Here is a 27,742-nt window from a genome sequence, read left to right as displayed (position 1 = left end):
ATTCAGAAATCGGCATCTATGTACTGGATCTTTAATTGCTTGTGGCTTTATAGTCAGACTGGCAGAACCGCATCTGTGGCGGTTTCTCAGTGCTGTCCTTACCTGTACACGTGAAGTTTCACTGCAGATTTTGCCTAAGTCACCTGTTCTGGTGGTTTGCTGTTGATACTGCCCATTGCCACACTGCTCTGGCTCAGGAGCAAATGAGCCTGAATGTTTCAGTGCTCTTTTCCTCCCTGATGTGTTGGGGCTCATTAGAGGCGAATTAAATGACCTTGAGGTCTGCAGAAAATAATTCGGTGTATTTAACACTGAGTGCAAATCATCTTAAGCTTCTATCCAGTAAATCTATAACTGTGAGTTGATGAGCCCATTTAAAAAGTATTATTTCTTGGGGAAGATGGGCGTCTGCAACCTCCTGGTGTAGTTTCAAATTCAGGCTTGGTTTTTTTTTCATGCATGTGCCACGTGGTAAATGAGTAGTTGGTCAAAACCATGTGGACTTAATTTCTTTAAAGTACAAACAGCCTAGAAATGTTTGTTTATGTACAAAATAATCTGCCAGTGACTGTAAGCATTTCCATGTTTCTGCAAGAAAGGAAGGTAATTATATAATCAGCAAAGATTCATATGGCTTAACTTGTCTTCCATCTGGCATTAGTTAAATTGATGTTTTCATCTGCATGACCTTTCAGGGTGGGGAGAAATTATGAAAATGGAAAACATGGCTGAAAAAGACCTTCCTTGCACATCTAGCCCATGTAAAGGCTGGAAGAGGTCCCCTGAAGAGCCCCTGACAGCTGCTGAGGGGAGCAGCTCTTTCTTTCCCCTCTGCCGTAGTCCATGTTACTGGGTAGGTAATTTATGAGCTTTGGAGTGGGTGGTTTTACTTGACTCGAGGAGTTGCCTGTCTGTATGCAGTCCTTCCCCAGTGCATGAAAGTATAGGCAGGCTAACTAGATTAACTACAGCAGGAAGAGCTTCCTTCTTAAAAGAAAGCTATTGTTAGAGCATCACTTATCATAAATCTATAGCACTTCTAATCCTGCCCTCCTCCCATTTCCGCTCTTCCATCCGCCTGCTGGTTTACAGTTTGCAGGGTTTGCTCTGAGTTTCTTGGGGCTGTCCTGCAGCCTTTCCCCTGTGATCTCCTCCTCTCAGATGGGCAGTTTCCAGCATCAAAAGGATCCTTCCAAAACGACCCCTTTAATGAAAATATATCTGCGTGCTTTCTCGGTGGTAGAAAGATGATATGCTGCTTTCCCGATCAAGTTGCACCCACTGCCTCAAAATGAAGGATTTGCAAGGAAAGCTGAGAACTGCAAGAACTGGATCATATATATTTCATGTTGCTAGTGGCTTGTTAGTGTCCCTTTTATTTGCTCTTCTACCTCTTCCCTATGCTGTGCCTGGGAGTGTGCCAGAATTCAAGGTGCTCCAATTGCTTTCAGGCTGGGGGGATCGGTATCTTCTTTTCTGCCATGATTCTACTTCATTTTGCTCAATAGAGCTGAAGACCATTAGTGTAGACTTTGCCCTTGCTTCACAAATAGACTTTGAGTGTCTCCAGGTACTTGGATAAGCTTTGCCTGTTCATGTTCAGTCCCAGCGAGGATCTGAGGCAGCCACTGGCAGATACCAAAGCAGATCAGAGGATTTTTTCCTCCCAACATGTAGCATTCAGAGCTCAAGTGCAAAGCTGCTCACTAAGACAAAACTTTGGTGGCTCCTCAGCCTTGGCCCAGGGGGATGTGCCTGAGGATCAGAAGCCTGGGTAGTGCTTAGTACAAGCAAACACATGGAGCTTTTTCCAGGGAGAAGGGATTTCAGAGCTGGATTTTCTCAGTTCAGCCTTTAGTCAGCATGCTCCTGTTTTTCTGACACCTAAATGGGAGGTCCTGCTGGGTGTCTTTTAAAAAACATTTGCAATAAGCTTTTATTGTTCATTCAATTGTTTCCTTGTTCCAGGATCATAACCTAAATGTCCAAGTGGCTGTTTGTGTTCCTGCTGCACCTGCATTCAAGGCCAGCTTTCTGCTGCTGGCCCCTTGCTGTGCATGTGTGGAGAGCAAAGTGCTCAGCTCTCCTCACACGTGCTGATGCATTTGGACCACGCATCTGCCTTGTCTGGGTTTGCATGCTTAGGTTTGCTTGGCACCATTTCTCTCCTGCCGGTTCCAGTGGCCTGACTGCTGGTGTTTCCACCTTTACACAGCACTTGGGATCCAGGGGATCTCTGGATTAAGAAAACAGTTGCATCCAGGTGCTGGAGTACGGGATCTGGTCCAGAGCTGGCTTGTGGGTAGGTTTAGCCCAATCCCACCGGTGTCCCAACCACGTGCTGCCTCCAGTGTTCTGTGGTATTTCCTTCTGCCCTGGCCTCTCTCAGCATTGCCACTGGCCCCTGCTGTGGCTTTCAGTCCCAAAAGCAATGCAGAACGGACAGGAAAACGGCCTGGTGAACATCAGTGAAGTTGTACTGTTCTTTACAAGCCTTCTGGGGAGGCCTGGAAAGGTGCTTTGTATTTTGTGTACTCCTATCTTATGTAAACAGCTCTTGTCAGGAGAGCAAACAGGACTCCTGCTTTGCCAAGCAGCGTGCTGGGCCCTGGGCAGGTGCTTGTGTGAGGCTGCCACCACGGTGAGCTCTCAAAGGTGCCTCTTGGCTCTTGGGTTTGCACAACTCCAAGATGATTTCACTGTGCTTTGCTTTGCATCCACCAGGTTGTCGTGTTTCTCTCTGGTGGTGATCGGATTTGCTGATGGTTTGTATTTTAGCTGGGAAAAGTGCCCCTTGTTGGGATTCTGGAATGTCTGTATACAGAAAAAAAATGTTGAGTGGGCTGGGAATAGCCTCCAGCAAAGTTGTATCAGTTTCTTGGAGCTCTTTTGTTTGGTAGGAATTCCTTTCTTTTCTCTCCCCCTTCGCATCGCCCTGACAGCCCACCTCTTTTCTTCAAGGGCTTGCTGAGGTATAATTCACAATTGAGCGATTGAAGTGAAATATGCACAGCTGCAAATACATTTTAAAATTGATGCTTCATCATTAAAGCATCTCTCTGACCAGGTTGGCAGCTTCAGTAGCCATCAGAGTGCAGAAACAAAAAGGATTTTGTTGAAAACCCTTGACTTTGATTTTTACCAAGCTCTGAGAATGTGTTGACCACTTGCTGCTTTTGAGTGCAGATAGGAACTGTCTGGAGCAGGGAAGATCTATGCTGGGGAAATATGTTAGATGTGCCCCTGAGAAAAGGGGGTGTAGCTGAGTTTTTTGTATTGTGGAAATCATATGACAGCTGGAGTATGATAAAAGACAAAAGTTAGAAAAATGCTACATGCTGCAGCTTTCCTCTGCTGTCCCACTGAATGGAGAATTTTTGCAGCTTTCTTTCCCTCTTTGGATCCATCAGATGCTTTTGTGATTCCTTGCTTTTCCTGGAGTGTGACAAAGCCCGGGGAGTGGAAGCTGCAGGCACGCAGTATCCTTTACAGTCACAATGGCCCAGTGCTGCCAGGACTTGGTGTGCGGCTGCCTGAATCCCAAACATACCAAGATCCAACATCTGTTTATCAATGAGGTAAAGTGATTTATCAGTATCTAGGACAGCTCAGAAGGCTTGAATCAGTTTAGTGGCAGAATTCGGTGTAGTTTAATGTAAACAATTCTCTAATCTCTGGAAATTCAACATTTCGTCTTGTCTCCCACAGTTCCTGACTCTTGAACAGTGAATTGAGGCTCCTCTAGCTTTTGTTTCTCTGTCCTCCGCCAGCAGATTGCTGCTGCTCCTGCTAAATCTCCTGGGCCTATCTTGGTTCCAAAATTATCACCACATTTTCCAAGCTATTGCATGAGTAACTTTGAGCTTTTCTCCTGCGAGTGAATTCATTCCCTATCAGCTCTCCAAGAGGACCTGTTCTGAGTGGAAGCTAATCTGTGTGTGAGGTGGAACATCTGCAAACAGAGGATCCCACTGAGGATCAGTCATGGGGAGTCATCGGTGTCTGCAGTGTTCTTGCTGATTCAGCTGTGAAAACAGATAATGGCTTGGTGATTTGTAATTAGATGAACATTTATGTGTGATTACTTAACAAATTATATACATAACACACCATGTCTTAGTGATGGTTGTACCACTAGTACTGCTTCAGTTCCAGTGTTTCTCTTCAGCCAGTTTCAAGGTGCTTGCTGTGAGCAGACCTCTGCTTCACAGGGATGGAAATGAAGGCTCAAAATAAATACCCTGGAAGGGGTAGAGTATCTACACTGGTGCTCTAGAGAGGCTGGGCTCACCAGGATTGTGCTGTAAACATATAATGCACATAAATACATTTCTTTTGTATGATTAGCCATAGACTCTGATGCAAAGGTTGATGTGCTTGGTATTACCTGTAGTCACGTGGTGAAAATCAGATGTTGAGTGGTCCTCTTAGTGAGGACAGCGTAAAATCAAGGATAAATCCAATCCTGATGTCGTGGTACTTGGCCTTGTCTCATCCCCACTGATGATGCTCAGCTGTTTCTGTGATGGAAATGCTCTCTGACAGCCTGAGTAAGTGTGCCTAGTTCCAGACGTGCCATGTCTCATCCAGGAGCACTGACCACAAAATGATGCTGGTATCTATTCCTTGCTCTTAGCATCACTGTCACGTTAGCATTAGCTGATTGCATCAGCAAAGGCATTAGAGGAGAATGTTTTCAGGGGGCTGAGACTGGTCTGGCTGTGGAATTTGGTCTCCATGAATGATCTGATGGTGTGATCTTGTTCACAAATGGAGTAACTATCTCTTTCCTGCATAGGCTTCTTGGGTAATCCCTCCCTGCAGTGAACCTTAATATCCTGCTGGAGAAGAGCAGCCTCTCATTCAAACTCAGCTTGTTCATGCCTCATTTACCTCGGTCTTCTTATTTTGTAGAGCATCTACAGTTTATCTTGATAAATCCAGTTTCAGTGGGAACTCACAGGCTTGATGAAAGGTTCTGGGGACTGAATGGATTATGATTGTTATAAATTGCTTTTTGTTTTATTGCTTGTATTCAACAGTAAAAAAAAAATTCCTACAGGAGTCTGGAACAAGTTCTGAGCATCTTGGAGCACCCTGTGTCTTTCAATGCCCACTGTTTTGCTGGCTTACACAGGTCACACTGATGTTTTAATAAATATTCTTGGCAAATTGAACTAGCAAGTTCAGGCACTTGGTTTGCTTTGCTGCTCCCTTATTGCTTTCAGGAATGAAATATCACTGGCAATAATGCTGAAGAACTGTAATCTCTAAATAATATTGAATCTCTGCTTGCCAGCTCAACTTCCCATGGCTGCTGAAGAGGTTTGGAGTATTAAGGAGATGCAAATGTTTTTCTGGAGCAAACCACTGTATTCTGCCTGCCACCACAAGTGTTTGGCACTGGGATTCTTCTGTACTTTAGTAAAAATTGTGGTTGCTTCTTTCCTTGATAAACTTAAAGGTGATGTTAGCTTTCAGAAAAGAGTGTGAACAAAGTCTGAGTTGCCAGGTTTTCTCCCTTTTTCATGAGAAACGCAAAGAAATCTCAGTCATGAGGGGTTTCTACAGAGAAGAAAATAAACAGAAAACCTTGTGCTGAGTTATTTCCAAACAAGTGCTTTCTTTTTCAGTCGTGATTCTTTAAACTAGAGCACACAGGGTATATTTAGATACAAAGGGATGTACTGTGGGGGAAGGCATTTGTCAGGTTTTGTTGAGAGACGTTTTGAGATCACCTGGAGAAGGATTTTCCCTAAATGAAGCTGCTGTTACTGAGAGGGGATCAGAAGTGGTCTGAAAATCAGAGCTATTTGCAAAGCAGCTGGAAGTGCATGTCCTGGCTGTCCCCCAGGCCATGAGGTTGGCCTGGTGTTGCAGGTGCCTCCCCACTCAGGGCATGGGAAGGGTTTTTCTTGCAGTCTTTGCCAGTACAAATTCTGCTGCTGCTTCAGTGTAAGGTCACCCCCACGGGTCAGATTTAAAGCCTTCCAAGAGATCCCAGTTTCTGTTCATTTGTGCACTTTTGGTGATTTCTGCAGTTTTCAGGGCTGCGTTTGGAGAGCTCATGTTGTGCTTGGCAGCAGGCTGGGCACTGCACCCTCTGTGAGCCTTTTCAGTCCAGTACAGCTGGTTTTGGAAGTTAAAATACTGCTTCTGGTTACTGCTGAAGTCCCCATCCCTGATGGCAGTGCTGGTAGTTTCACTTCAGCCATCTCATTCTTGCATCAGCTGGGGTAATGTGTTCAGCTGTTTGGCTTTTAGACTCTCGCTAGATCCCTTATTTCTGTTCTCTGGTGATTTCTTTCCCAGCTTATCTGTGCTCTTCTGAGCAGACAGTGTGCAAATGAGCAAGTGCTGCCCAGAATATTTGATGGAAAAAATGCAAGGGATATGTGCCGGAGCACAATGTAGCTTCCATCAGAGGCATTTCCTTGCAAGGAGTGCTGAATGCTTTGGCGTTTTCAGACCTTTTTTGACCACTGTTAATATTGCAAAGCTCCTCTCAGTTTGCCCCTGCCTTTCTGGGGAGACAAATCTGCAAGGGACAGTACCTTTCAGCTCCTTTACCCTCAGTGTTTTGTTCCAGTTTGAGGGCTGTTCATCAGTGTTTCCAGCAAGTTTAATGCTGATTGTCCCAGCTTTAGTGGCAGGATTTAGAGTTCTTTGTGAATTATATTTAGTGCTGATGGAGGCTGCTTTGTCAGCTGTGTGTCGTTGCCATGTAAAAACCAGCGCTGTTCAAATAAACGCTTCTGGCAAAGAACCACCCTTCTTTTCTAACTGTTTTAATGTGTTTGATTTGGGAACATCCTTTGAGCTGTGGTCAGAGAACAAATGGGTTGCCAGTGTTGCAGTCCCATGGTGAAAGCACCTGTGCACAGGTGAGGCAGAGCTGTGAGGCTCAGAGGTCAGAGTGCACAGCTGAGGTGCTGTGAGCATTACACAGGGTGTTTGGTACAGCTGTAGCGATTTTAGAAATTGCTCTTTTTGGAGCTGGTCTTTCTCCTGGCCTTCCTTCTTGATCTGCTGTTGAAGATGTTGGGGTTTAGAGTTTCAGTTCTCCTGCCTCCTTCCCTGTTGTTCAAGTTGTTCTGTATTTTTGCACACTGGAGAGAAATCATATTTTGGGGCGCTAAATAGTTCTCCTGTATTTTAGGCACATTGGGAATTGTGCAAAGCAATTATGTTTGAAACTTCAGTAACTAATTTTGATACCTCTTTGATTGTCAGACCATTCATCTCTGGAGTCAGGGGAGAAGGGAGGCAGCATTAAACATGGGGCAGTTGAAGGAATAATGCAGAGCATTGACTCTGAGAGGCGTTGGGATGGCTGGCTGCACATGCCTGTCTGAAAGAAGGCCAAGAGTGGCAGGCTCTCTGCAATGGGAATGGCACTGGGATCTGTGAAGTGTTCTCCTAGCCTGAAAGCAAGCCCGCCGGCAGCATGCTTTGCATATTTGATTGCTGTGCTGGCTAATACCAAACGTACCATCAAAGTTCACAATGGATTTCACTGCTGCTAGCTGCTCTGCCTTTACTCTTACAGGACACTGAGTTCTCAGTAAAGAAAACAGCATTTCTAAATTATGGCTGTGTGGTTCTCCCAGCTTGTATATGTTGGGCCACATGGCAAAGTTCACAAACAAAAGCCTCTTCACTGGTACTTGATACAGCTGGTTTAAATCAAGGTTACAGAAAGTGGTTAGGAATGATCCACCTGCCCTAGCTTTGCTGCCTTGGGTTCAGATGGGTCAGCAAAGGAAAAATCAAGTTCAAAACCAACCATAAAACCCACCCCCAAAATTCATTTTAAAAAACTCCTACACCAGTTTGCAGACAGTCTGTTTATTTGAAACAGTGTAATGTGGTTGTCTTCCAAAGGAGCACCAAGTCTGAAGAATTACATGACATCAGGATCCTGGCTTTGAGTGGGAGGGCCATGTGCCTGACTTGCTAGTCAGCTTGGAATTGTTCTTGGATGGCTGAGTGAGAAGTAATTTGATGTGACCCATGGTGTGAGCCAGTCTGGTCCCTGGGGTGACAGGTTGTTCAGCTCACCTCTGTCAGGTGATGTTGTGGGAGCTATTTGAAGTGGAGAGAAATTAGGCAGAGAGATGGCACACTGTTCATGCCCTGAGAGCAAGTTCAGCTTTGGCTACACCAAGAAGCCATCTGTTTTTCCTTGACTGCTTTCCTAGCTGGAGGCTTCCTAGTCCTACTTTTTTCTGCTGAAGAGATCACAATGACGGACAACCCGAGCAGAACTGAGCCTTCTTTACGAGCTCTTCTGACGTGAGCCTGAAGTCCAGCCTTCTCTCGGCATCGTTTTTTCCTCTTGATGGCTGATTTACAGGCAAAGGGGAAAACCAGAATGTTTGAGGCAGAATCCTTTTTCTCTAAAGATCTGTGGGCCTTGGGGGCAGTGTGCTGTGACTGGGCCTGTGCTGTCTCCCCAGGTAGCAGGTGGGGAACAGGAGCGTGCGGAGCACAGTGGGCCCTTGCTGTGGGCTGTTCAGCAGTGGGAACAAAAAACAGAATGCCAGCCTGCGGAGGGGAGCTGCTGGGGCAGTGCTTGTTCGGAGGACAGCGTTCTTGCCGCAGCACTGAGGGAGGCTTTGCCATCAGGCTGCTCGGGAGGGAGCGAGCAGCAACGAGCCGTGTGTCGGAGGGGCCGCTCTGTTTGTCGCACGGCTGCGGAAAAGTCGCTGACGTGCGGCTGTGACAGCCCCAGTTGCTGTGGAGATGTTCCAGCTCCCAGCCCGCTGCTGCTGCTGTGTTTGGGGATGCTGTGCTCAGGGTTGAGGCGTGGATAGGGGAGGAGAGTGAGGCTTATCCGGGCAAGGCAGGTGCTGGAGAAAACCTTGAGGCACTTTTTTTAACCCTTTCATCTCGCTGACGGTGCCTGTACCAGAGCTGGCTGCCACAGGGAGGATTCCCTTGGGTGTGTGCTGGAAGGCTGGGTGCTGCCTTTGTTCTTCCAGCCGGCTGCAGCACTGGCAGCTTGGGAGTGGGATGCTGCTGCAAACCTGGGCAGATGTGCTGCTGCAAACCTGGGCAAATGTGCTGCTCCACCGCATGAGGTGCGTTGGACATAGCAGGAAGCCTTTAGCTCCGATGGTCCTTCTCAGCTGCTGGCGACTTCACGCGGCTCCTGCTAGTCCTGGAGGGCTTCAGGGGCAGGTGGGAAGGGCTGTGGGCAGGCAGGGAGTGCTCTGTAGCATGCCTGGAATAGGCAATCCTGGTGGTCAGCCTGCTGTGTGACAGGCACTGCTATCTGGGGCAGGTTGCATAAGGAAGGCACGCAAGTGTGAGCCAGGGAGTGGCTGGAGGGCTGCTGGGTTTGTATCGGCTGCCAAAGTCTGTCCTCTTCATTCCCCACCCCCTGATTTGGTTTTTTGAGTCTCCTTTCGGTCTAGGGCGGTGATTCATTTGCTCATTTGTGTATCTGTTTCTTTGCCAATGTGTGAGGTGTTTGGTGGGAGCTGCTCTCCACCCTGGCTGGCCCATGTAAACTTTGTGGGTTGTGCCTTTGCTTTATTGCTGACTAGCTGAGAAATGAGGCCCGAGCTACAGAAATGGCTTGTCCAGCCCACATCCTAAAGGCTCCCCCTCCCTGACAGTGGTGTTTTGGCAAAGCTCAGTAGGTGCTCAAATGGGAGATTGGCATTTCTGGGCTCTATTGCAGTCCATGGGTGTCTCCTGCAAGCTTGTGAGACCCACAGCTGCCACAAGCCTTTGGTCTGATGGATGTGGCTGTGCCTGGTCTGCCTCCATCTCCTTCCTTGGTGGTGCCTCTGGCTGCTCCAGCTACTACTGAATGAATACAACAAATAACAAATGTGTTTGTGTCATCTGTAATACAGAAAATGTCATCCTGATGTCTGTCAAAGGAGCCTTAACCGTGAATCAGCCTTTCCTTATTTGCTGACTTCATTCTTTAAAGCTAATAAAGTGTTTTCCTACTGCCTCAAAACTTTGAAAACATTGATCAAACCTGATTCACCGGTACCACAGGCACTTTCACTGATGCTCACTTTGGTATCAGGATGCTGTGCTAGTCCTGTTGTTCTGGATGCTCTGTTTGGAAGAGGCAAACCAGGAGAGATGTATTTAACTACATTTGTGTCCGTGCCTGGCTTTGCAGGCAGCATGGTGTGAACATGTAGGCAGACGACTTTGAGCGACTCGTTTATACTCTGTATCCTGTCTGAGAAACAGATTGAATCCCTCAGTCGTTGGGTTTTTTCCTTCCTTTAAGTCACCCTGTAAAGGGATTTGAAATCATCAAATTGAAGAGTAAGAAACCAATGTATAACAATGTGTGCAGGAATCCAACTGAGATCCAACTGAGGCCAACACATGTGTGAAGAGCTACCCCTGCTCTTGCTGAGATGATTTCCTAAAGGGTGAGAAAGCTGCTGCTCAGTAGCCCAGTTCAGAGCATGTAGCTGGAGGTGAGCAGTTGGTGTCAGACAGGCTGATTTCCTGCAGGTGTGACTTGGAACACGTCACATCTTGGCCAGGTAGTCAGAGCAGTTGTGTGTGACACAACTGCCACAAGAAATTCTGCTTGGCTCCCTGAAGAGTGTGTGGAGCTGTGGAGGTTTGGCTATAACACCTGTGTGTTCCACCAGCACTGCTGTGTCTCAGCAGTGCCCTTTCCTTCCCACATTACTGAAACACTAAGAAATGAGATGTGCCAATGGAATATGTAAAGTCTGCTTTTTGAGTCAGGGTGATTTGGCTTGCAGGGACCCTTATCCTTTTGTGCCCTTGGTGAGTCCCCTAGAGCCAGCCAGCAGTGTCTTTATCAACTGAAGGAAGACATCTCTCAGCATTTTCCAGTTGTTACATTGGATCAGATGTTCTTTACTGGTTGGTCATATTAACTTCAAGTAGCAAATGTGCCCATGTGGAGTTCTAGGATCTTGTAAAAATCTTGTAAAAATTCTGCAAAATTTTGAGATGTCCACCCCCTTTTGCTTGCTCAGCTTGGAGTAGGCATATATGTCATTTATTTGAAGTGAGCAGGACAGTATTTCAGCTATAAAAGGATAGTGGCTGGCTGTACATGTGTGTCCTTGTGAGGTCCTGGGTAGAACCTGTTGTGTAAAATAAGCTGCCATCCTCCTACCTGGCTGAACAAGACCTGCTTGCTCCAGCATTTCTATAGATCTTAGTCTCCAGAATCTTAAGAGCTTAATTCTCTGTATGAATGCTGGGAAGAGGATTTTAAGATCCTCGAGAACAAGAACAATGAAAATACTAGTTCTGCAATTGTTTCCTGGCTGCTTAAACCTTACTCAAATGGATCTATAGCCAGAACAGCTGATTAAAGGTCAGCTTAGTGGGACATGTGAATGAAGGACTATTAGGTTTGTTTGCAGGTTACTCAGGTTATGTTTCTGTCATGGCAGGAACTGGGATGCCTCACCTCTGCCTCCTCTTTTGAGTTCACCTTGCCCAGGAGCCTCCCTGACAATGCAAACAGGATTAGATCATGTTGAGGGAGTTATCTCAATATGCTTTGGAAAGTGAGGAAGCATTTTCCTGAGGCTCCTACTGCTGCCCTTGCCCAGAGCCCAAATCTGATGTGTCAGTGTCATCAAAAGACAGTACTTCTGCCCTGCTTTCTCCCCTAGTTAGCTCCTAGGCCAATACAGAGCCCTGCCTTTGGCATGTAAGTTCAGCAACAAGTTTGTCCATGTGCTGTTCTTTTCTTCCTGAGAAGCTGCTGGTGCAGCTGGCTCTTGGTGTGCTGCAGACATCCGTACCTTCCTGAAGCAGCTGTCTCCCCAAAATGCTGTGCAGGGCTCTTGGCTCGGGCCTGTCCTGCACAGATGCCCCCGTAGCTATGTGCAGAATGGCTCTGTTTGGCTGGGCAAGCATGTGTAGGTGGGTGTCTCCCTCCAGTTCTCATTCGAGTGGCTTGTGGCTTATTTTGGGACTGATGTGGGTGTAAACAGTCAGCTTGAAGCAAAACACTCAATGTGAACGTTGAAAGCACCGGACTAGGAGGCTGCTTGCTGTCCTGAAATGCTGAAATAACTTGGATGAGGTGAATCTGTCCAGTGGCCAAACAGAAACCAATTCCTTCCTTATAGCCAGCGGCTGATTGAGGTTTTCAGACCTCAGAGGAGAGTGCTCCTGGCATGAAACACTTTTTCTAGGAACAGTTCTTCACAGCTCTTAACCTCGACAAAGGGTATCTGTGTACTACAGTCTTCCTGCCCCAGCTCCCATCTTGTACTTGGAGTCCCCTATAACTGTGGATGCATCCTGTTATTAATCTCTACTTCTGTGGGGTTTAATTAAAATGCAGGTCTTTAATTTTTAATTTTTCCTTCCTGTTGATTCGACTGTCTCTGCGTGAACAAGGTCTCGGTGCAATTACTGTGCTCCCTGTGGAGAAACAGACATTTAATTCAGCAAGGCTGACTTTTTCTTGGAGGGAGCTTATTTTCCTGATCTTCCTACTCAGAGGGATACAAAAGCAAAACATCCAGTGAGTAAAGAATGCGACACTTCATTTGGTTGTTCTGGACGCGTTCGCTGCATCTCAGTTACCAAATTGTTATATTTCTTGCAGAAAGCTGCCTCCTTAAGCAAAGGGCTCATGATGAAGTTGCTCAGCACAACTTGCATTAGCAAGGCATGTTGATCCCATTGGATCAGGTCGAGGTTTCTCTTCAAAACTCTGCTCTTGCAGCAGTGCTGTAAAAAGATGGAGTTTTATTGTAGCATTAAGCTTGTCTCATGATTTGTTGACCTGAGAATGGGACCAGGCAAGCACCTTGTGCCTGCTTGCCATGTGGGCACGTGAGGGACCGGAGGAGACAGAGGCTCCTGCTGCTGTTTGGGACCCAGCTGAGCTCCTGGCAGGGAGATCAACTGTGACCCTTCAATAAAGGGTGGAAATACTGGCTCTCAGATTTCCATTGTCCTTATTTAAGTCCGCTTCAGCTAACTTAGTGCTTTTGCTAACTGAGCTCTCCTTGTGCAACTGTAGGTCACTGCTGAAACATGCAAAGAAAGGATTTCTCTACACCTCCTGAATTGCAGTCCCAGGCTTTCAAAATACTTCAGGTTCTTTCAGCTCCAGACCTGAGGCTTCTCCAGTTCCTCTTGTGTGTTCTAGGTTATTTTCTGTGTTGACAGAGATGATGTCTATATGTATCAGACGCTTCCAAATGTAGCTTTGTTCTTCCTCCATGTCTTTCCAGCTTCACCCACGTCTGTTCTGTTTTACTTACCAGTGTTCAACCTAACAGGCTTGTTGATAGAAGTGGCTTGTGAGGCTGATGCCTGTTTTGACCCCTGAGACTTCATGGGAGTACAGTGAGACCTTGGTGAAAGATAAGTGCACTGTTATCAGAGGCAGTTATGGCACACAGATCCTTGCTGTACCTGTGAGTAGTACAGAATCCTCATGCTGCTGGCAGGACACACTTGGCACGTGCCTTACGTTGTGGTTTGAGTAAGGTATGGCCCCTTTCTGCCACATGTTCTGAAGATTGCTTTGATTTGTGAGCTGCCAATTTAGACTGAAATATTGTGTTCAGGGTAAGAGTGATTTGATGGGATTTAAACTGATTTTTATCCATCCCACACACACCCTGCCCCCCGCGGATGGAGAGGATAAACATTCCATTGTTTTTTGTGTGAAGCGCCTTTTAGTACCAGCAGCCCAGCAATGGGGGATGAAGAAAGCAGATGTGTCCCATGTCTTTTTAAACTGCTTTTGTTTTTCTGATCACTGTAAAGACGGCTTTTAATTTTTTAATTTTTTTTTTCCCAAGCAGCAAGTGCTCCGCAGGGTTTGATCAAAGCTCATAAATGATGAATTGAAGGAATGCCCAGCAGAGAACAGAACGCCCTCCTTGTGCTCTGCTCTGTGTGCTGAGAACACCATTGTTTCTTCCCCTACCTTTTCCATCCTCGAGCTCGGGGCTGGAGAGAAAAGGCCTTTGTTCCTTGCCTGTCAGCTGAGACAACGCCAGTGTGTTGTCCTACCTCTGCTCTCAGCACCTGACTGGCCGGAGCTCTCTGGTTTTGGCAAGCTGAGCACAATTGTCCTCCAGCTACAGCGTTACAAAGAAAACAAATGGCTTCACAGCCTCCTTCCTCCAGATCCTGGCCCTGCTGCTGCTGCTTCACCGCAGCAGCCATGTGTGTCTGTCTGTGCCTGCTGTTCCATTTGGGATGCAGAGGAAAAGCCAACACCCTCTCCCGTGCTCCAGGTTGAGAGATGCAGCTTCACCCGAGTCCAGCGCACACAGCTGCTGGCAGGGGGACAGGAGGGGACAGAGGCCCAGGCTGTCCTGGTTTTTCTACCTCTTTGTAATTTCTGCAGCATCTCTGGTTGTGCTGTCTTGCAATGCAGATCTCTGCAAAGGAGAGAGCTTGTAGTTCTCTCTTTCTCTTGTTTTTGGGGGGTTTTAGCAGGAACAAGAGCTTTGCAAATGAGGAGGGAGAACAGATGGCCTGGGCTGGGGTGGAGAAGGGGCTGGCAGGGACACGTTTGGAGAGGTGCTGGAGTGCAGACCGTAAGACTGGCTCTTCCCTGCTGCTGGCCCTGTGTGAGAGACCAGAGTTCAGGCAGAGCCACGGGTGCTTCAGGATGAGACCAGCAGTACTTGCTTCAACATCTGCCCCCACTCCTGTTGGGAAGAGTCCTTAGCTGCGTCTCTCCTCCTGTTTTGCACCCAAGCCCATCCTGTGTACCCTCAGGCATTGCAGCAAATGAGTGGAAAAGGTGCTGGAGGTGCAAGTCAGCCTTGCAGTGCTGCATTGTCAGGCACCTGGCACCAGTGTGAAGTACTGTAGTTCAAGTGCAGGTTTCAGTCAGTGACACTTGTGCCAAAATCCAGCATCAGCTCCTCTTTCATTCCCATCTACTGCTGGACTTCACCCCTCTGTGAACAGCCCTGATGTTATGCTTGATCTGGGAGAAAGAGCTCGGCTGTGGGTTTGAGAAGAGCAATGCTGATGCCTGCTAACATTCCGTGCCAGAGGCCAGAGATGCCCATGCCATGGAGTAAGGACCTGACACAAAGGCAGTGCTGGCTCCTGGCCAGCGTGACAGATGATGTCTAGTCACTACAGCCTGCCCGGCAACTTTCTCTGGCCTCTGCTATCCTCAAACTGAGCTGTCTTGGCTTCAGGTTTATCTTTGCCTGAAGTTTGTTTGTGGGTATGCCTTCTGAAGTCCCCCAGCTGGTGGTATCTTCTGTGAAACTGTGACAGCACCAGTGCCATGGTCCCGTTACCTAGAGCTGGAACTGGGCTGCAGAGGCCGAATTCCATCTGCTCCCAAGCTCCCCGTGCTGGGAGGCAGAAGTGCAAACAGCTTTAACCAGAACAATGTCGCATTGCCTGGGTGAAGAATGTGATTTACTTGCATATGTGTGGCATGTGAACACCAGGGCCAGAGGGCACCACTTGAGTCCTCTCTTTTCTCTTTCCTTTTTTTCTCCCCCTGCCCTTGCCTGAGCCACTTGCTAGCACTTTTCTTTGGGGGTGAGGAGAAGAATGTGTGGGTTGACAAGAGGAGGTGGGAGCGAGATCTTTGGGAACCAGGAGTCTGAAACTGAAAAAGCCAACAATCTAGGAAAGTCTTGTAGACAAGTTTAAAATTAGATTGACCCTGTGCTTTCATATTGCTGGAATTTAATTCCTCTGACCCTGAAGCTTTTGGTCTGACTCAAAGCAAGGGTTCCCAGGCTGTGGTCAGTGGAGACCAGTGCTGTCTGGGGCTCTCGTGTGGCCGTGGGTCTGTATCAGAGACAGCTGCACCTCCTGTCCACCTCCTTGTATTTATGAAAGGTTGGAGAAATTCAGTTTTGAGAAGCCAAGGAAGCCTCAAATATTTCTGCTGTCTTTGTCTGTATTAGCGTGGGGCTCGTGTCTGGAGCCTGTTCTCCCTCAAACTGGGATACTGCTGTGTGTAAAAGCTGATCAGAGCTTTTCCTTTTTCGGACATGATTGTAACTGTTTCTCTTCTGTTCCTGTTTGCAGGTTGTGCAGCTTGACATTAAAGAAACTGGTAGTCTTAAAGGAATTGGATAAGGAGCTTATTTCTGGGGTCATTGCTGTCAAAATGCAGGTAATTACTGCCCCGTTCGATGAATTGTGTTGTTTGACTAAAAATACTGGCAGGTACCCAAACTGAGCTTTACCTCCACGTAAGGATCCACAGACTTCTTCAACTTCTGCAGCTTCCACGTTGCATCCACAGACTTCTTTCCAAGTCCATCAGGGTGTTCTGGATCTGTGTGGAGAAGGGTCTTTTCTGACCTTTTCTGTCCCAGACTGTTTTCTGGCCCTTCTCCCACATTCCTAGCTCATTTCACTGTTGTAAGCGAAGAATATTGTTCACTGATGTCTCAGCATGAGCTTATCTGCATTTAAAAATGCTCTTCACAGATCACATGTCCCCTTTTCTTCCTGAGCTGGCATTAAATCCAAGCCTGGTCCTCTATTTACCAGTCTGGGGCTGAACATCTTGGCAGCTGGGTCGTGGTTTGGGGGAGTCTGGGCCTTCCTCTGCTGCTGGGCAGCTCTGCTATCGAGTCTGTTGCTGAGCTTGTCAGTGGGTTTGTAGGGTGGCTGTACAGACTAATTGCTTTCCCTAAAATACAGTTGTCATCCTGGTAAATAAGCCACTTTACAGCAGATGTTTGTGCCATTTAATTAGGAGCCTCCATGTAGGTCACTCTGCCTGGAGGCGGGCTGGGGAGGAACGGGGCTCGGTTCCACCATGCGCCACAGCCTCGGCTGGGCTCATGTGCTCCCATCGCTGCAAACCCTGAAATGCTTAACGAGGAGAAGCCTAGCAGACCTACAAGTAGAACATTAACTGGGCTGAAAAGCTGCTTCTTTTCAAATGAAGAGCTAGGCAAACCCCTGCAGAGAGCTGGTTGTGTCAAAGCACGCAAAGTCTAGTTTGGAAGGTGCAATCAGGGAGGAAAAACACATAGCTGAGGATTTAATTGGTATCTCTCATCTCTGAGTGGTCCAGCTGGGATAAAAATGTGCACCTATAGGTTGGAGGGGGTTCGTGCACCCACAGCAGAGAGCATAAAAGCAGGGAATTGCTTCACACACCTGGATTTGTGGAGCCTCAGAAGAAGCACTGCTGTGGGTTTCCAGGCTGTCAGATACTGCTTATCAAGGCTGAAAGCTTTCCATATGTTTGTACTCCTAGATGATGAATGCATCACTGTAAGCACCTGAGGCTTGTCAGAGACTGATTTATGCCCAGAGAGTGCCAGACTTGGGTTGAAGAATTCAGAAGCTTTTATTAGAGCAAGACCTTCTTTTCCTGTCCAGATTACTGCTGCTTACGCTTTCTGCAGGTGAAAGCTTGCCCCAGAGCCACGATCCAAAGGGAATTTTAACACATGGGAGTTTTCACGTCCCATTTTGTGTATGTGTTGGGGTCTGCGTTGCTGCAGGGTTCAGGCACTGGAACCTGAGCAGTCCTCTCCACACCAGGCAGGCCCTGCTATTAAAAATCCCTTCAGAGCTTGCAGGTTATGATGCTGATGCTGACAGGCTTTTCCAAAGATGCTTTATTTGCCAGCGCTCAGGTTTCTGACATGGCTGTTGTTTGAGGCTGGTGGTACTGGATCATCAAATACCTGGTCTCTGTCAAATGACTGCCTTTGTGTGGGGAATTGCATGCGAGTTGTCAGACACCAGAGCCCTTCCAAGAGGGGATGACTGAATTCAGACCTAATGAGAGCATCTTACCTGCATCTCCCATGTTTCCTTGCAGCCTCCAGAGCAGAGATGTTCAAAGAGTTGTCAGCTGTATTTCCCGAGCCGTTGCTCTGTTTATCTGCTGCGGTCTTTTAAAAGCAACTATATTTGGTCTTTCATTAGGTTTTGGTTGCGTAACCAGTAAAGCAAGATTGCTGCTATTAGGAGCTTTGCACAAATGGAGCAGCTGCTGCTGTCGCCGGTGACCAGGCTGGCTGTGCTTCACTTGCGCGTGTGCTGCTTGTCCTGGGGGCAGCCCGTGGGTGCCTGGCCCTGCTCTGTTGTGTGCTGTCAGATCTGCTGCAGCTCAGGCACCTCAGCGTTCCCAGAGAGGAGCTGGAGCTGTGCAGGGCTGAGGCCCCGCTGCAGATCATGGCCTTTGCCGGGGCTGCCTTTGGGGAGGAGGGGATGTAGACGAGGCTCTGCTGCTGTCTCATCTCCTGATGCTCTTTGAGGCTGATGGGGCAGACCACATTTCCCCTTGGATGTAGCTTGGAGGTGTTTACCCTCCCCGCCTCCCCCCAGGCTGTCTCTGATTTCCCAGATGCTGCTTTTTTGAGAGCTACAGTTCTGTGCTTCTGGGAGACCAGCCCGTCTGGACAAAGCCAGATCTGCAGCCTCAGCAGAACATCGAGCCAGAGACCTTTGAAACTTGCCACTGTGTTTGAACAATGCAGAAGGGTTTGCTAGGCAGCAGTCTGTCATGTTTTCCTGCTAGTTTTCCTTCAAACATTCCCTGAAATGAAATGCTCACACAGTAAATAGCCTGGTAACTCTGTTAGCATAAGGCAGCCCACACACAGGGTTGATTTGGAGTTGCCCTGTGATACATTAGATCTCCAGACTCCACTGAGATGCTTAGTGAATTTTTTCTTTAATATCCCTAGCTACTGGCAATTGTTTGAACATGTTAAAGTCCCCATTTTCCCCAGGGAGGGGTGTGTGCACAAAAAGAAAAGCCCAGCCTTGTCATGGCTAACGCCGGGAGATTTAAGCATGATGCTGCAGCCTCCAGACCCAGGAGACGAAGAGCCTTGTACCTATTGGCTGAAGTGAAAATAGGGGGCTTCAACTCCGGGGATGGGGGTTGACTCACAGCTTTTCAATGCTGGCGTTTGGCAGAACAAAAGCTGTATTGTTGCAGTTAAGGACAGTAAATATGCCCAAATCTTTATTAGTCAAATATCTCCCTTTCATCTCATTAATATTTCACAGAAGTACAAGGTCAGAGCCATCCGTTCGCTTCTCTGTGGTAGTCCCTGACAACGTTTCCTGGTGTGCAGTAAACAGGGCTGGGATGGGATGTGAGAGGTGGCTTCGGGGCAGTTCACCCGGTGTTGGACTTTGTTTCTGTGCAGGGCTCCAAGCGCATCCTGCGGTCCCACGAGATCGTGTTGCCCCCGAGCGGACACGTGGAGACGGAGCTGGCGCTGACCTTCTCGCTGCAGGTAGGCTGGGACTGGCTGCTCCTGGGCTGCCTTTGCACAGCTGCTCCCTCGGGCTCGTTTGCAGGGAGCAGGGCTGCGTGCTGGCTCCGAGGTGCATGTCCTCGTGAGCAGCAGCACAGCTTGTCTGAATCGCCTCTGGGCGCTCGGGGGCTGGAGCAGGGTGCTGCTTCAGTGTTCTTCCACAGTGGGAAGACTTCTGGAACGTGAAGACTTTGCAGGCTGAGCTCTTCAAGGTGTAGCTGTGGCAAGAGCTGAAGCAGAGCACGTTGGCTCTTTTTTGCCTTTTGTTTCCTTCTTAATGAGCAGGCAGCGGAGGATGGCAGCCGTGAGGGTGGTGTGGAGTGTCAGGCTGTAGTAGGAATGAGTCAGGTGAGCCTCGGATTTGGAGCTGCTGAGGGAGGCACTATTTGGGGAAGCAGGAGCAGTGTGTTTATAGTTACTCCTAGCTCTGGAGTCACAGGAATAGCTGTGAATTGGAACAAGTGCATTTTTTGGTTCCTCTTTTCTTCAAAGCCTGCTGCCCTGGTGCTACCTCCTGAGCAGGGAAATAAGGTAAATTAAGGGCTGGCTTGCTGAAAGTGAGAGAGAGGATCCTGCACACGTAGAGCAGAGCCAGACAGACCTCAAGAGCATTCATACCTGGATTATCTTTGTTTTGTGACTGTGGGTTAGATCTCGACTTCAGGACTTTGATCTGGTGAGGAGAAAGGCTCAGGTGGTGATGTGAGGCTGGTTGTTACTCAGACCTGTGCGGAGCTGAAGCAGGTAAGCTTTCATTGCAGACAGATGATAACCCTGCAGCTGCCCAAGCAGAGGGCTGGGTTAACTGCAGCATTGCATCCCCTCCTTTGTGAACAGGAATAACCAAGCTGCATGCCAGGAATATCTACACCTGGATCCCGTGGCTGCAGCTTTCCCATGGTTGGGAGCAAAGCTGTAAAACAAGCCTTGCAAAACAAGGTCTTCCTCTGCCAGTCCTGTGTCAGCAAGGAGCAAGTCTGCAGATCTTTTTGGAATTAATTTGGATTATGGTGTTTTGGGTTGTTTTTTTTTTTTTTCTGGGGCCCAGAGCAATGCTGCAGCAGGATGCAGAGCACTGCCTTTAACCCTGTTTCCCCTGATGGGGCTGGGAATTGAGCCAGAGCAGGAGAGAGGAGTGTCTGTGACACTGAGCCTTCAGCAGAGGTGACTGAGCTTAAAGCAGAGATGTGCTGCTGCTCTCTGACTGCAGGAAGAGTTGGTGGTCTTGGATGCAGTAAGGCCTGGGAAGCATTCTTGAAATGGCACAGCTGGATTTTTATGGCAACTTTTACTGCTGCTTAATTGGACAATGGCTGAAAACTACTTCCAGTTTAATTCAGCTACAATCTGAATTTAGTGCCTGGCATATATTTGAGAGGGGTGATGGGCCGCAAAGTAAAAGCATGTGGGTGTCGCAGAGTAGGGTTTTGTTGTCTTGCAGCAGTCAGTGTTTCCATATTGCACGGTCAGCTCTCGACACCTTACACCTGGCTTTGTGCTACCTGCCTGGATTTGCAGCCCCTTGTGCCTTTGTGCTACCTGCCTGCTCAGTTCCTGCTCCTGGGTGACATTGCTGTCCTTTGCACGGAGTGTTCCCTTGCCAGAGCTGAGCTAGGGGTGTTCTGCTGCCTGGTACAACCGTGAGCAGCCCCTGGTGTCTGGCAGGCCTCTGCTCAAACTGAAGGGAGGAGTTTCCTGCTGCTCTGTTACACAGCTGAGGCTGGAGTTAGGGCTGTATCCAGTCCTGCTTCCCGTCCTAGCTAGGGCTAAAGCTGAACCAGCAGTAGCCCTTCAGGCAGAGGAGCTGCCACCATCCTTCCTGCTGGAATGTCTGCTTCTCCTGACCCACACTTCTGTGGGTTTCACAGAGCCCGGGGAAATTCCCCACATATTCCAAGCACAACATCACAGTTCTCTGGCATTAATTAAGAGCTCTGCACTTAATTCCTGTCTTTAATCTAATAAACCTTTCCAGATGGGAGAGATTGTATCATTGGAGCTTCAGAAAAAGTCTTGCCCTGACTCTCACTGTTCTGGTGTGTGCATTTTCTCACCCCTCAGAGGTGCCTTGAGGTGTTCGGTGCTCCCTCTAAAAGCTTTCAAATGTTTTGAGCCAAACTGTTTTCCTCTCCAGTCTCTGTCATGGATTGACAGTCGCTGTCAAGTTTGTGTTGAAGCAATTCTAAGAGTTGATAAGTCATGGCTGGTGTTAAAAAAGCTGGACTGTGCTATGCAAATAGCTCGTCTTTTCTTCTGGAGGGCCTTGCTTTTAATGGAGGAGCTGAGCGGCCTCAGTCTCTCTGTTCCTTCTTTTACCACCTCTCATCAGAGGTGGCCAGGCAGTACACCTGAGAAAAACAGAAACTTGTACATCTATGGACCTGAGGCGCTTGGTTTAATCCCAGAAAACTGGACACATTCAAACTGAGCTGGCCGGGGACCAAGGGTGACTTGGGACTTCAGTTCTAGGTTTGTACTTAAGCAGCCTTGGTGTGGCTCAAATGCTGTGAACTGAGAGCAAGGAGTCCCTCTTCCCTGCTACCCTTCCACATGTAGAAGGGCCCCAGAAGCAAGGAAATGGTAAATTTGGGTGTGAAAGGTGTCTCTGGCTTTTTGAGCCCCTCCTGCCCCTTCTCTCCAATAACTTTCTTCCATCCTTCTTTAGGGATGTTGCACATCTGTAGAGTCACAGGCTCTGTGTGTTTTGAGATTGTCTTTTAGTTATGTGGACTGTTGTTCCTCTCTTCTGCAATGCCTCTACCTTGGGAAATGAGCGGTAGATCTTGCCCTTGCAGGGCAATCAGCTAATTAGTATTCTTCTTGTTTGGGTGGCCACTGCTCCCAGCTCCCTGCAGAGCAGTCAGGCTTGCTCTGGACTGCAAATTAATATCTCAGGGCTTTCTGGTGGTGTTTGCTATTTGATTTTATCAAGTGTTTTGATGGGCAGGAAGTTAATTTTCAAAATAGCCCAAGGGAAAAAAAAAAAAAAAAGAAAGTAGTTCTTCCCTGCAAAAGAAGCATCCTTTGCTTGGGAATGTCCTCTTTGAGATCCCAGCAATTAGGTTCTCCTGTCTGCTGGTTACTTAGTACTATTTATGTTGTGTATTTGGAGCACGCATCCCAGTCTCCTCTTTTCTTGGGATGAGAACTGGTCAGGCTGCTGCTTTATCTTCCCTTGAAGACTTTTCTTCCTTTGGACAGCTTCTCCTTCGTGGTTATGGTTAGCCTTACTCATTCCCTAATAGTCTCTGCTTGACTTCATAGCTTTCTCTTCCTGGGGACTTTCTGGAGGAGGTGTAGAAAGAAATGTATTATCTTGTATGGAACATGCCTTGGGAGGATTTATGTCTTTGCAACATAACCTGGCAGTCGGACAGGGTTTTTTTCTTGACTTAATTACTAAAAATACGACCAATTGAGAAGTGTCCTTGTGCTGGAGGGAAGGCAGTGTCCTGCCAAGAGTGTGGGGGTCTGTGGCTGTCCCTGCCACTGGCCACTGCTTGTGCAGGGCAGCACCCAGGGCTCCAGTTCTGGGCATCCTCTGTTTAGCTGTTGGGGAAAGCATCTCCTGGAGGCTGCCCATCTCCCTGGGCCCAGCCCTTCCCAGACTGAGCAGCTGCTCTGTGTGCCTGGATTGTGTTTTTGGGGTGCCTGTCCGAGCTGTTTGGGCAGAGTCTTCCCTGGGATAATGAAGAATGGCACGCTGAGTGTGAGTGAGCTGCAGGCAGTTAGGAAAGCCCTGGAGCTGTTCCTTAGGAATGCGGGTTATGCATGAAGCTTGGGAGATATTGCCAAGAAGCAAAATGAACTTTTTCACTGTGTTTCCCACCTCAGTACCCTCACTTCTTGAAGAGAGAAGGCAACAAGCTCCAGATCATGCTGCAGCGGCGGAAGCGGTACAAGAACCGAACCATTTTAGGCTACAAGACCCTGGCTGTGGGATGCATCAACATGGCTGAGGTGAGCTGCTCTTCACATGGTCTGCTTACACACGTGGACATCTTCCCTCCTCTCCAAACCCACTGTTGTCACTTTCCTCATTGAGAAGTACCTGACAGGATTTCAGATAGCTGTCTTAATAGCTGCAATCAATATTCACAGGGCAATATTTTAACCAGATTTTATTGCTGAGTGATAACACTGAGCGTTTTTCTGCCTCATATCTTAATAGCTAGAGCTTTCAGAAGGATACCTGGTGACCTTTTGAGGGTTTTGTTATCGTTTTGTGGCTTTATTAGGGTTAGGAGGTCCAGATAAAAAAGTGCAGAACGAGACAGAGTCACTTGGGCAAGCCTTCCAAGCCTGAGAAGTGGTAAAGTTAAAGCAAGATTTGCTGTGCTTCTCAATGCCACAGTATGAGAGTTCAGGATTAAGTAATTTCTCTCATTTTGCTTGTAAAACTCTTGGCCATTGTTATTTCATGGCTGTTGGTAATTTAGGTGGAGCTCTATTCATGAGAAGTAAATGATAAAATTAATACTGGAGTCAAGTATGGGTAAATTATTCACAAAGGCTTTCTGAATGGCATAGCTCCATGCTTTGTTACTTCATGCCTTGTTTAATCTCTGCTGTTTCAGTGTCTGAGTGTTTAGAAATGGGCTTAGCAGTAGCAAGTTCAGTTTCACACCAATATTTTTCATCAGACTGCATTCTGTCAACAAATGACTTTTATCCAAAATAAGCTAGTGTTATGCTGTCGTGAGTTGTTATTATTTTAAATAATTCACTCTAAAGACTGCTTCTCTTGTGCGAGTGCAGCTTCCCTCAGCCTTGCAGTGAATGGTGAGCTCCTTGTTTGAATTGGCCAAGTGCATGGTGTTGCAGCTAACATTTTTCCTGTACTGTTTGATTTGTTGGACAACCAGAAAGTAAATACTGCTGTAAGGCAGAAAACATGTGGGCCCATTAATTAGAGTCATTGCTGAACTTCTAAGTGTTGGGCATTTGCTGCTGCTACATGTGGTTTTTCTTATGTCTGTTTGTAGTGTCAGCTGACTGGGGTTAGAAGGTCAAAAATGTTCAAAGGTTCATGGTGTTAGGAAATAGCTGCTCTCCAGCTCATCTGGAATATTTATGAAATTGAAGTCTTCAGGAAAATGGATTTTATAAGCCCCCCCCCCCCCACTTTTGGAGGGGGGATGATGACCCCTAAACTCCACTGACTCATTTCTTAAAAAAAAACCAAAAAAGTTCTCTTAAGCTGTTGAAACAAAGCAGTGGATTGGAGTTGAGAGTGAGCAGTTTCAGAGCAGGGGAACATATGTTCCTCATCAGCTCAGGTCTGTTTAGGTCCCTGGGAGGAGCTCAGAGTGGCCTGGTGTGTGTTGGGAAGCTGCTGTGCAGGTGAGGGGATGTGCTCACTCGCTCTGGTGGGGCAAGAGAAGATCACAAGATTCTGGGGAGAAACCTCTGAGCTGTGAGTGGCAAAGGAAGGAGAAACCTGCACCAAGATGTTCCTCTGCCTCCACCACTGACTTGTTTTTCATGACCTGCTGCTTCATTGTCCCGGGGTGGTGGCGGGTTCCTCTGAGATTCATGTGTCAGCTCTCCACAGTAAGGATATTTTGCTTTAGGAGGCACTTTACATCTGTATCTCACCAAGAATTTTTGATTTTACGGGCTCTTTTGCTAGGTTTTAAAAGACAAAATCAAGTTCCTTAATTAGGTGTTCAGAAGGTGAGTAACTTGATAATTCAAATCAGTACTGTGCTGGGGAAGCAAATACATAGTAATGAGGTAGTCAAGTACTCTGCTTCAAGGATGAGCTAATCAGCTGTTAAGCTCAGAATATTTTTCGTTTCCTTCCATCGCTTTCATTAGAAGTCAGCTAAAATCTCAACTAGCCTTGTGGATTGCCTGCAAGTGGCTCCTGTGGTTACAAGGTCCTGGAAATGTAGAGGAACTCCATTAACACAAATAACTCTTGTAGTATGCAAATGATACAAGTTTAAATACACTTAAATGCAGATTTGTTCTGCTTAATTTCTGTCCCAGGTCATGCAGCACCCTACAGAAGGGGGCCAGGTTCTGAGCCTTTTCAGCAACATCAAAGAGGCTCCAGTGAAGGTGGCAGAAATCTGGATCTTCTCCTTGTCAAGTCAGCCAATTGACCATGAAGACAGCACCATGCAGGCCAGCCAGAAAATCAAGTCTACAGGTAAGAGTCCAACCACATTCTCTGAGGACCAGTGTCTTCCTGAACTAGCTGGAGTGAAATTACCCCACCTGGGCTTGGATGCTTCCTGGGACAAATGAGGACTGGTTTGCACAAGTTGCTGTGTCTATAAGCAAACCCACTTCGCAAGAGTGTTGCTGTGCAAGCAGGGAGTGTGACAGGAGTAGGGAACTGAATTGTCAGAGCTTCTCCTGCACACCTGAGCCATCCAGCAAGGGTTGGCTGTGTCCTCACAGCGCTCTCCCAGCATTACTGGTGGTTGTTTTGAGAGCCTGTAGCTTCTCACCTGGCTATCAGTGTTGTATTCAGGAGATTCTCATTTAAGCTACTCTTCTATCTTCTTTTTCCTTTGAGTATTCTACAATAAATGTAATGAACTTTAGATGAGACCTGGAAACTTGCAGCATGTTTTGCTGGGGATGATGGCCTGTCTTAATGAGTGTAAATCCATGATGTTGTGCTCTGTATAAGGAAGTCACTGGGTTCAGGTTTGTGGTGATGTTTTTCTGTGGTACCAGCCCTTTGCTCACTGCTGCAAGAGTGACCTGCTGAAGGTAGTGCACGTAGATGTTTGTGTGTTGTTGCCTGGGGCCAGGCAGCTCACCTGAAGGGTCATTCCATAAAGGTTTTGTCATGCTTCACTTGCCCCTTTAAGTCAGTTATGCACATGTTAGGGGGGAAAAGTAATTTCCCTTGTGGAGAAACCTCTTTGCTTGCTGCTGTCTACCAGGTGGTTGGTACTTTCCAGGAGGAAGTTTCCTCCTCCTACTAAAAGGAGGAGGTGCCTTATCTGTGTCTGGTCCTTCCTTCTTACTGGGTGTGTTTCTCCTCATTCCTTTCCTCCAGAGGATTCCCGTCTCACTGGTTTTAGCATGGATAGGTGCCTGCTACTTTATCTTCTCCTTGTGTGCCTCCTTTCTTGATTTGTGGCTTTAGCTGGCCTTTTCTGCTCCTGAGATGAGACCGTGCCCTCACCTTGAAGGAGTTTCACAGGATCTTTCCCCTCTTTCCTTCCCTTTCAGACAACTATTCCGAGGAAGAGTACGAGAGCTTCTCTTCTGAGCAGGAGGCCAGTGATGATGCCGTACAGGGCCAGGTACTGTTCAGGGCATGGCTTCTCCCTGCGAGGGCTCAGCGGAGCATGTGCACTCCCAGCTCCTGCCTGAAACTAAAAGCCTATTTCTGTATCTAAACCACGCCAGTGTGAGACTGTTACCAAGTGTTCAGCTGCAGTGGAGAAGGCCTGCACAGTAACCCATTTCTTCTACCGTGCTGTGATTTTATCTGTTCACGTGTTTGGACTTGAGCTCCCTGGAAAAGCGTCGGCATCCTTGTGCTTCTCTGCTTAATGGTCAGGGCGTCATTTGATTGCTTCTGTAGTGCTGGTTGGATTCAAAGAGCCCAGCTGCATCCCCGGCTGTAATTAAAGGGGCAGCGGGGTCCGAGGCAGCCTTTAGTCTTTAATACCTTTTGCACAATAGGTCCTTAGGGAGAATCCCCTGACTAGATGTGAGATGCTTTTGAGTTTGGGTCTTACTTGCCTTCAGACTCTGGCATCACCTGTCAGAGGGTGCTGAGAGAGGGACCCACCAAAATGTGGGGCTGTGACTGTCCTTGTTCCTTGAATGTAGAGCTAGGCTGTTTTGCTTCTCCAAGCTGTTATTCCTGTCCCTGCAGACTTGTCTCACTTACTTTTCCCTCTAATGTCGTAACTGCAATTAAAGCAAATGCTGGATGCCTGGAAGACACAGCAGCAGGTTCATTTTCCTAGAAGGAACATTTTTAAATGCTCATGTGTCGCAGAATCACAAAGGTAACATGGGAATCCTCTTTCTGTTCAGGATTTGGATGATGATGAATACGAGATGGGGAAGCCCAAGAAGCAGCGGAGATCGATAGTAAGAACGACGTCCATAACCAGGGTCGGTGGAAATTAGTTTTACTAACACTGATGGGGTTTGGCCAGGATGTGCAGTGCATGTGGCTTGTGGGAGACCAGACACGCTGGCCCAGCATGGAGCTTGGGGGCATGGTCACAGCATGTGAAGAACTAGAAAAAGCAGCCAGTTCAGGCAGTGGGACCATCCAAGGTGTGTGCATGTCTTGAGTGTCCCTTGGCTGCAAGGGTGAGGAGCTCCAAAAATCATGCAAGTCTATGAAATTCCACCCCGATGAAGAAACCAGTGCAGGATCCATGCTCATGTAAGTCCTGAGAGTAGCTCTAAGTGAAGGAAAGCTCTCCTGTTTGTGCTCTGTGTGGGAGAGGCCAGTGGGAAGTTCTCAAAATGAAGTGGTTTAGTCAGGGGTTGGAGCTTGATGGATAAACTTCAGG

At 47.6% G+C, this 27,742-nt stretch overlaps 1 protein-coding gene across 9 annotated transcripts in view; it reads left to right on the top strand.

Moving 5' to 3' along the window:
• PACS2 (phosphofurin acidic cluster sorting protein 2) overlaps positions 1-27,742 on the top strand; it is a 76,401-nt gene that overhangs the window by 10,494 nt on the left and 38,165 nt on the right. For 6 of the 9 annotated variants that reach the window (XM_053950304.1, XM_053950303.1, XM_053950302.1 and 3 more), the window contains exons 2-7: positions 16,021-16,108; positions 19,125-19,214; positions 23,070-23,195; positions 25,230-25,392; positions 26,433-26,506; positions 27,252-27,332. In XM_053950304.1, coding sequence (XP_053806279.1) covers positions 16,021-16,108; positions 19,125-19,214; positions 23,070-23,195; positions 25,230-25,392; positions 26,433-26,506; positions 27,252-27,332 — 622 coding nt within the window. The remainder of the gene's footprint in view (positions 1-16,020; positions 16,109-19,124; positions 19,215-23,069; positions 23,196-25,229; positions 25,393-26,432; positions 26,507-27,251; positions 27,333-27,742) is intronic. The other 3 variants (XM_053950309.1, XM_053950306.1, XM_053950305.1) reach the window with 1 other exon arrangement.

Source organism: Vidua chalybeata, chromosome 9, assembly GCF_026979565.1.
Source record: "Vidua chalybeata isolate OUT-0048 chromosome 9, bVidCha1 merged haplotype, whole genome shotgun sequence".
Classification (NCBI taxonomy): domain Eukaryota; kingdom Metazoa; phylum Chordata; class Aves; order Passeriformes; family Viduidae; genus Vidua; species Vidua chalybeata.
The sequence above is the reverse complement of the archived record's forward strand: the minus strand, read 5'-3'. Positions and strand labels throughout refer to the sequence as shown.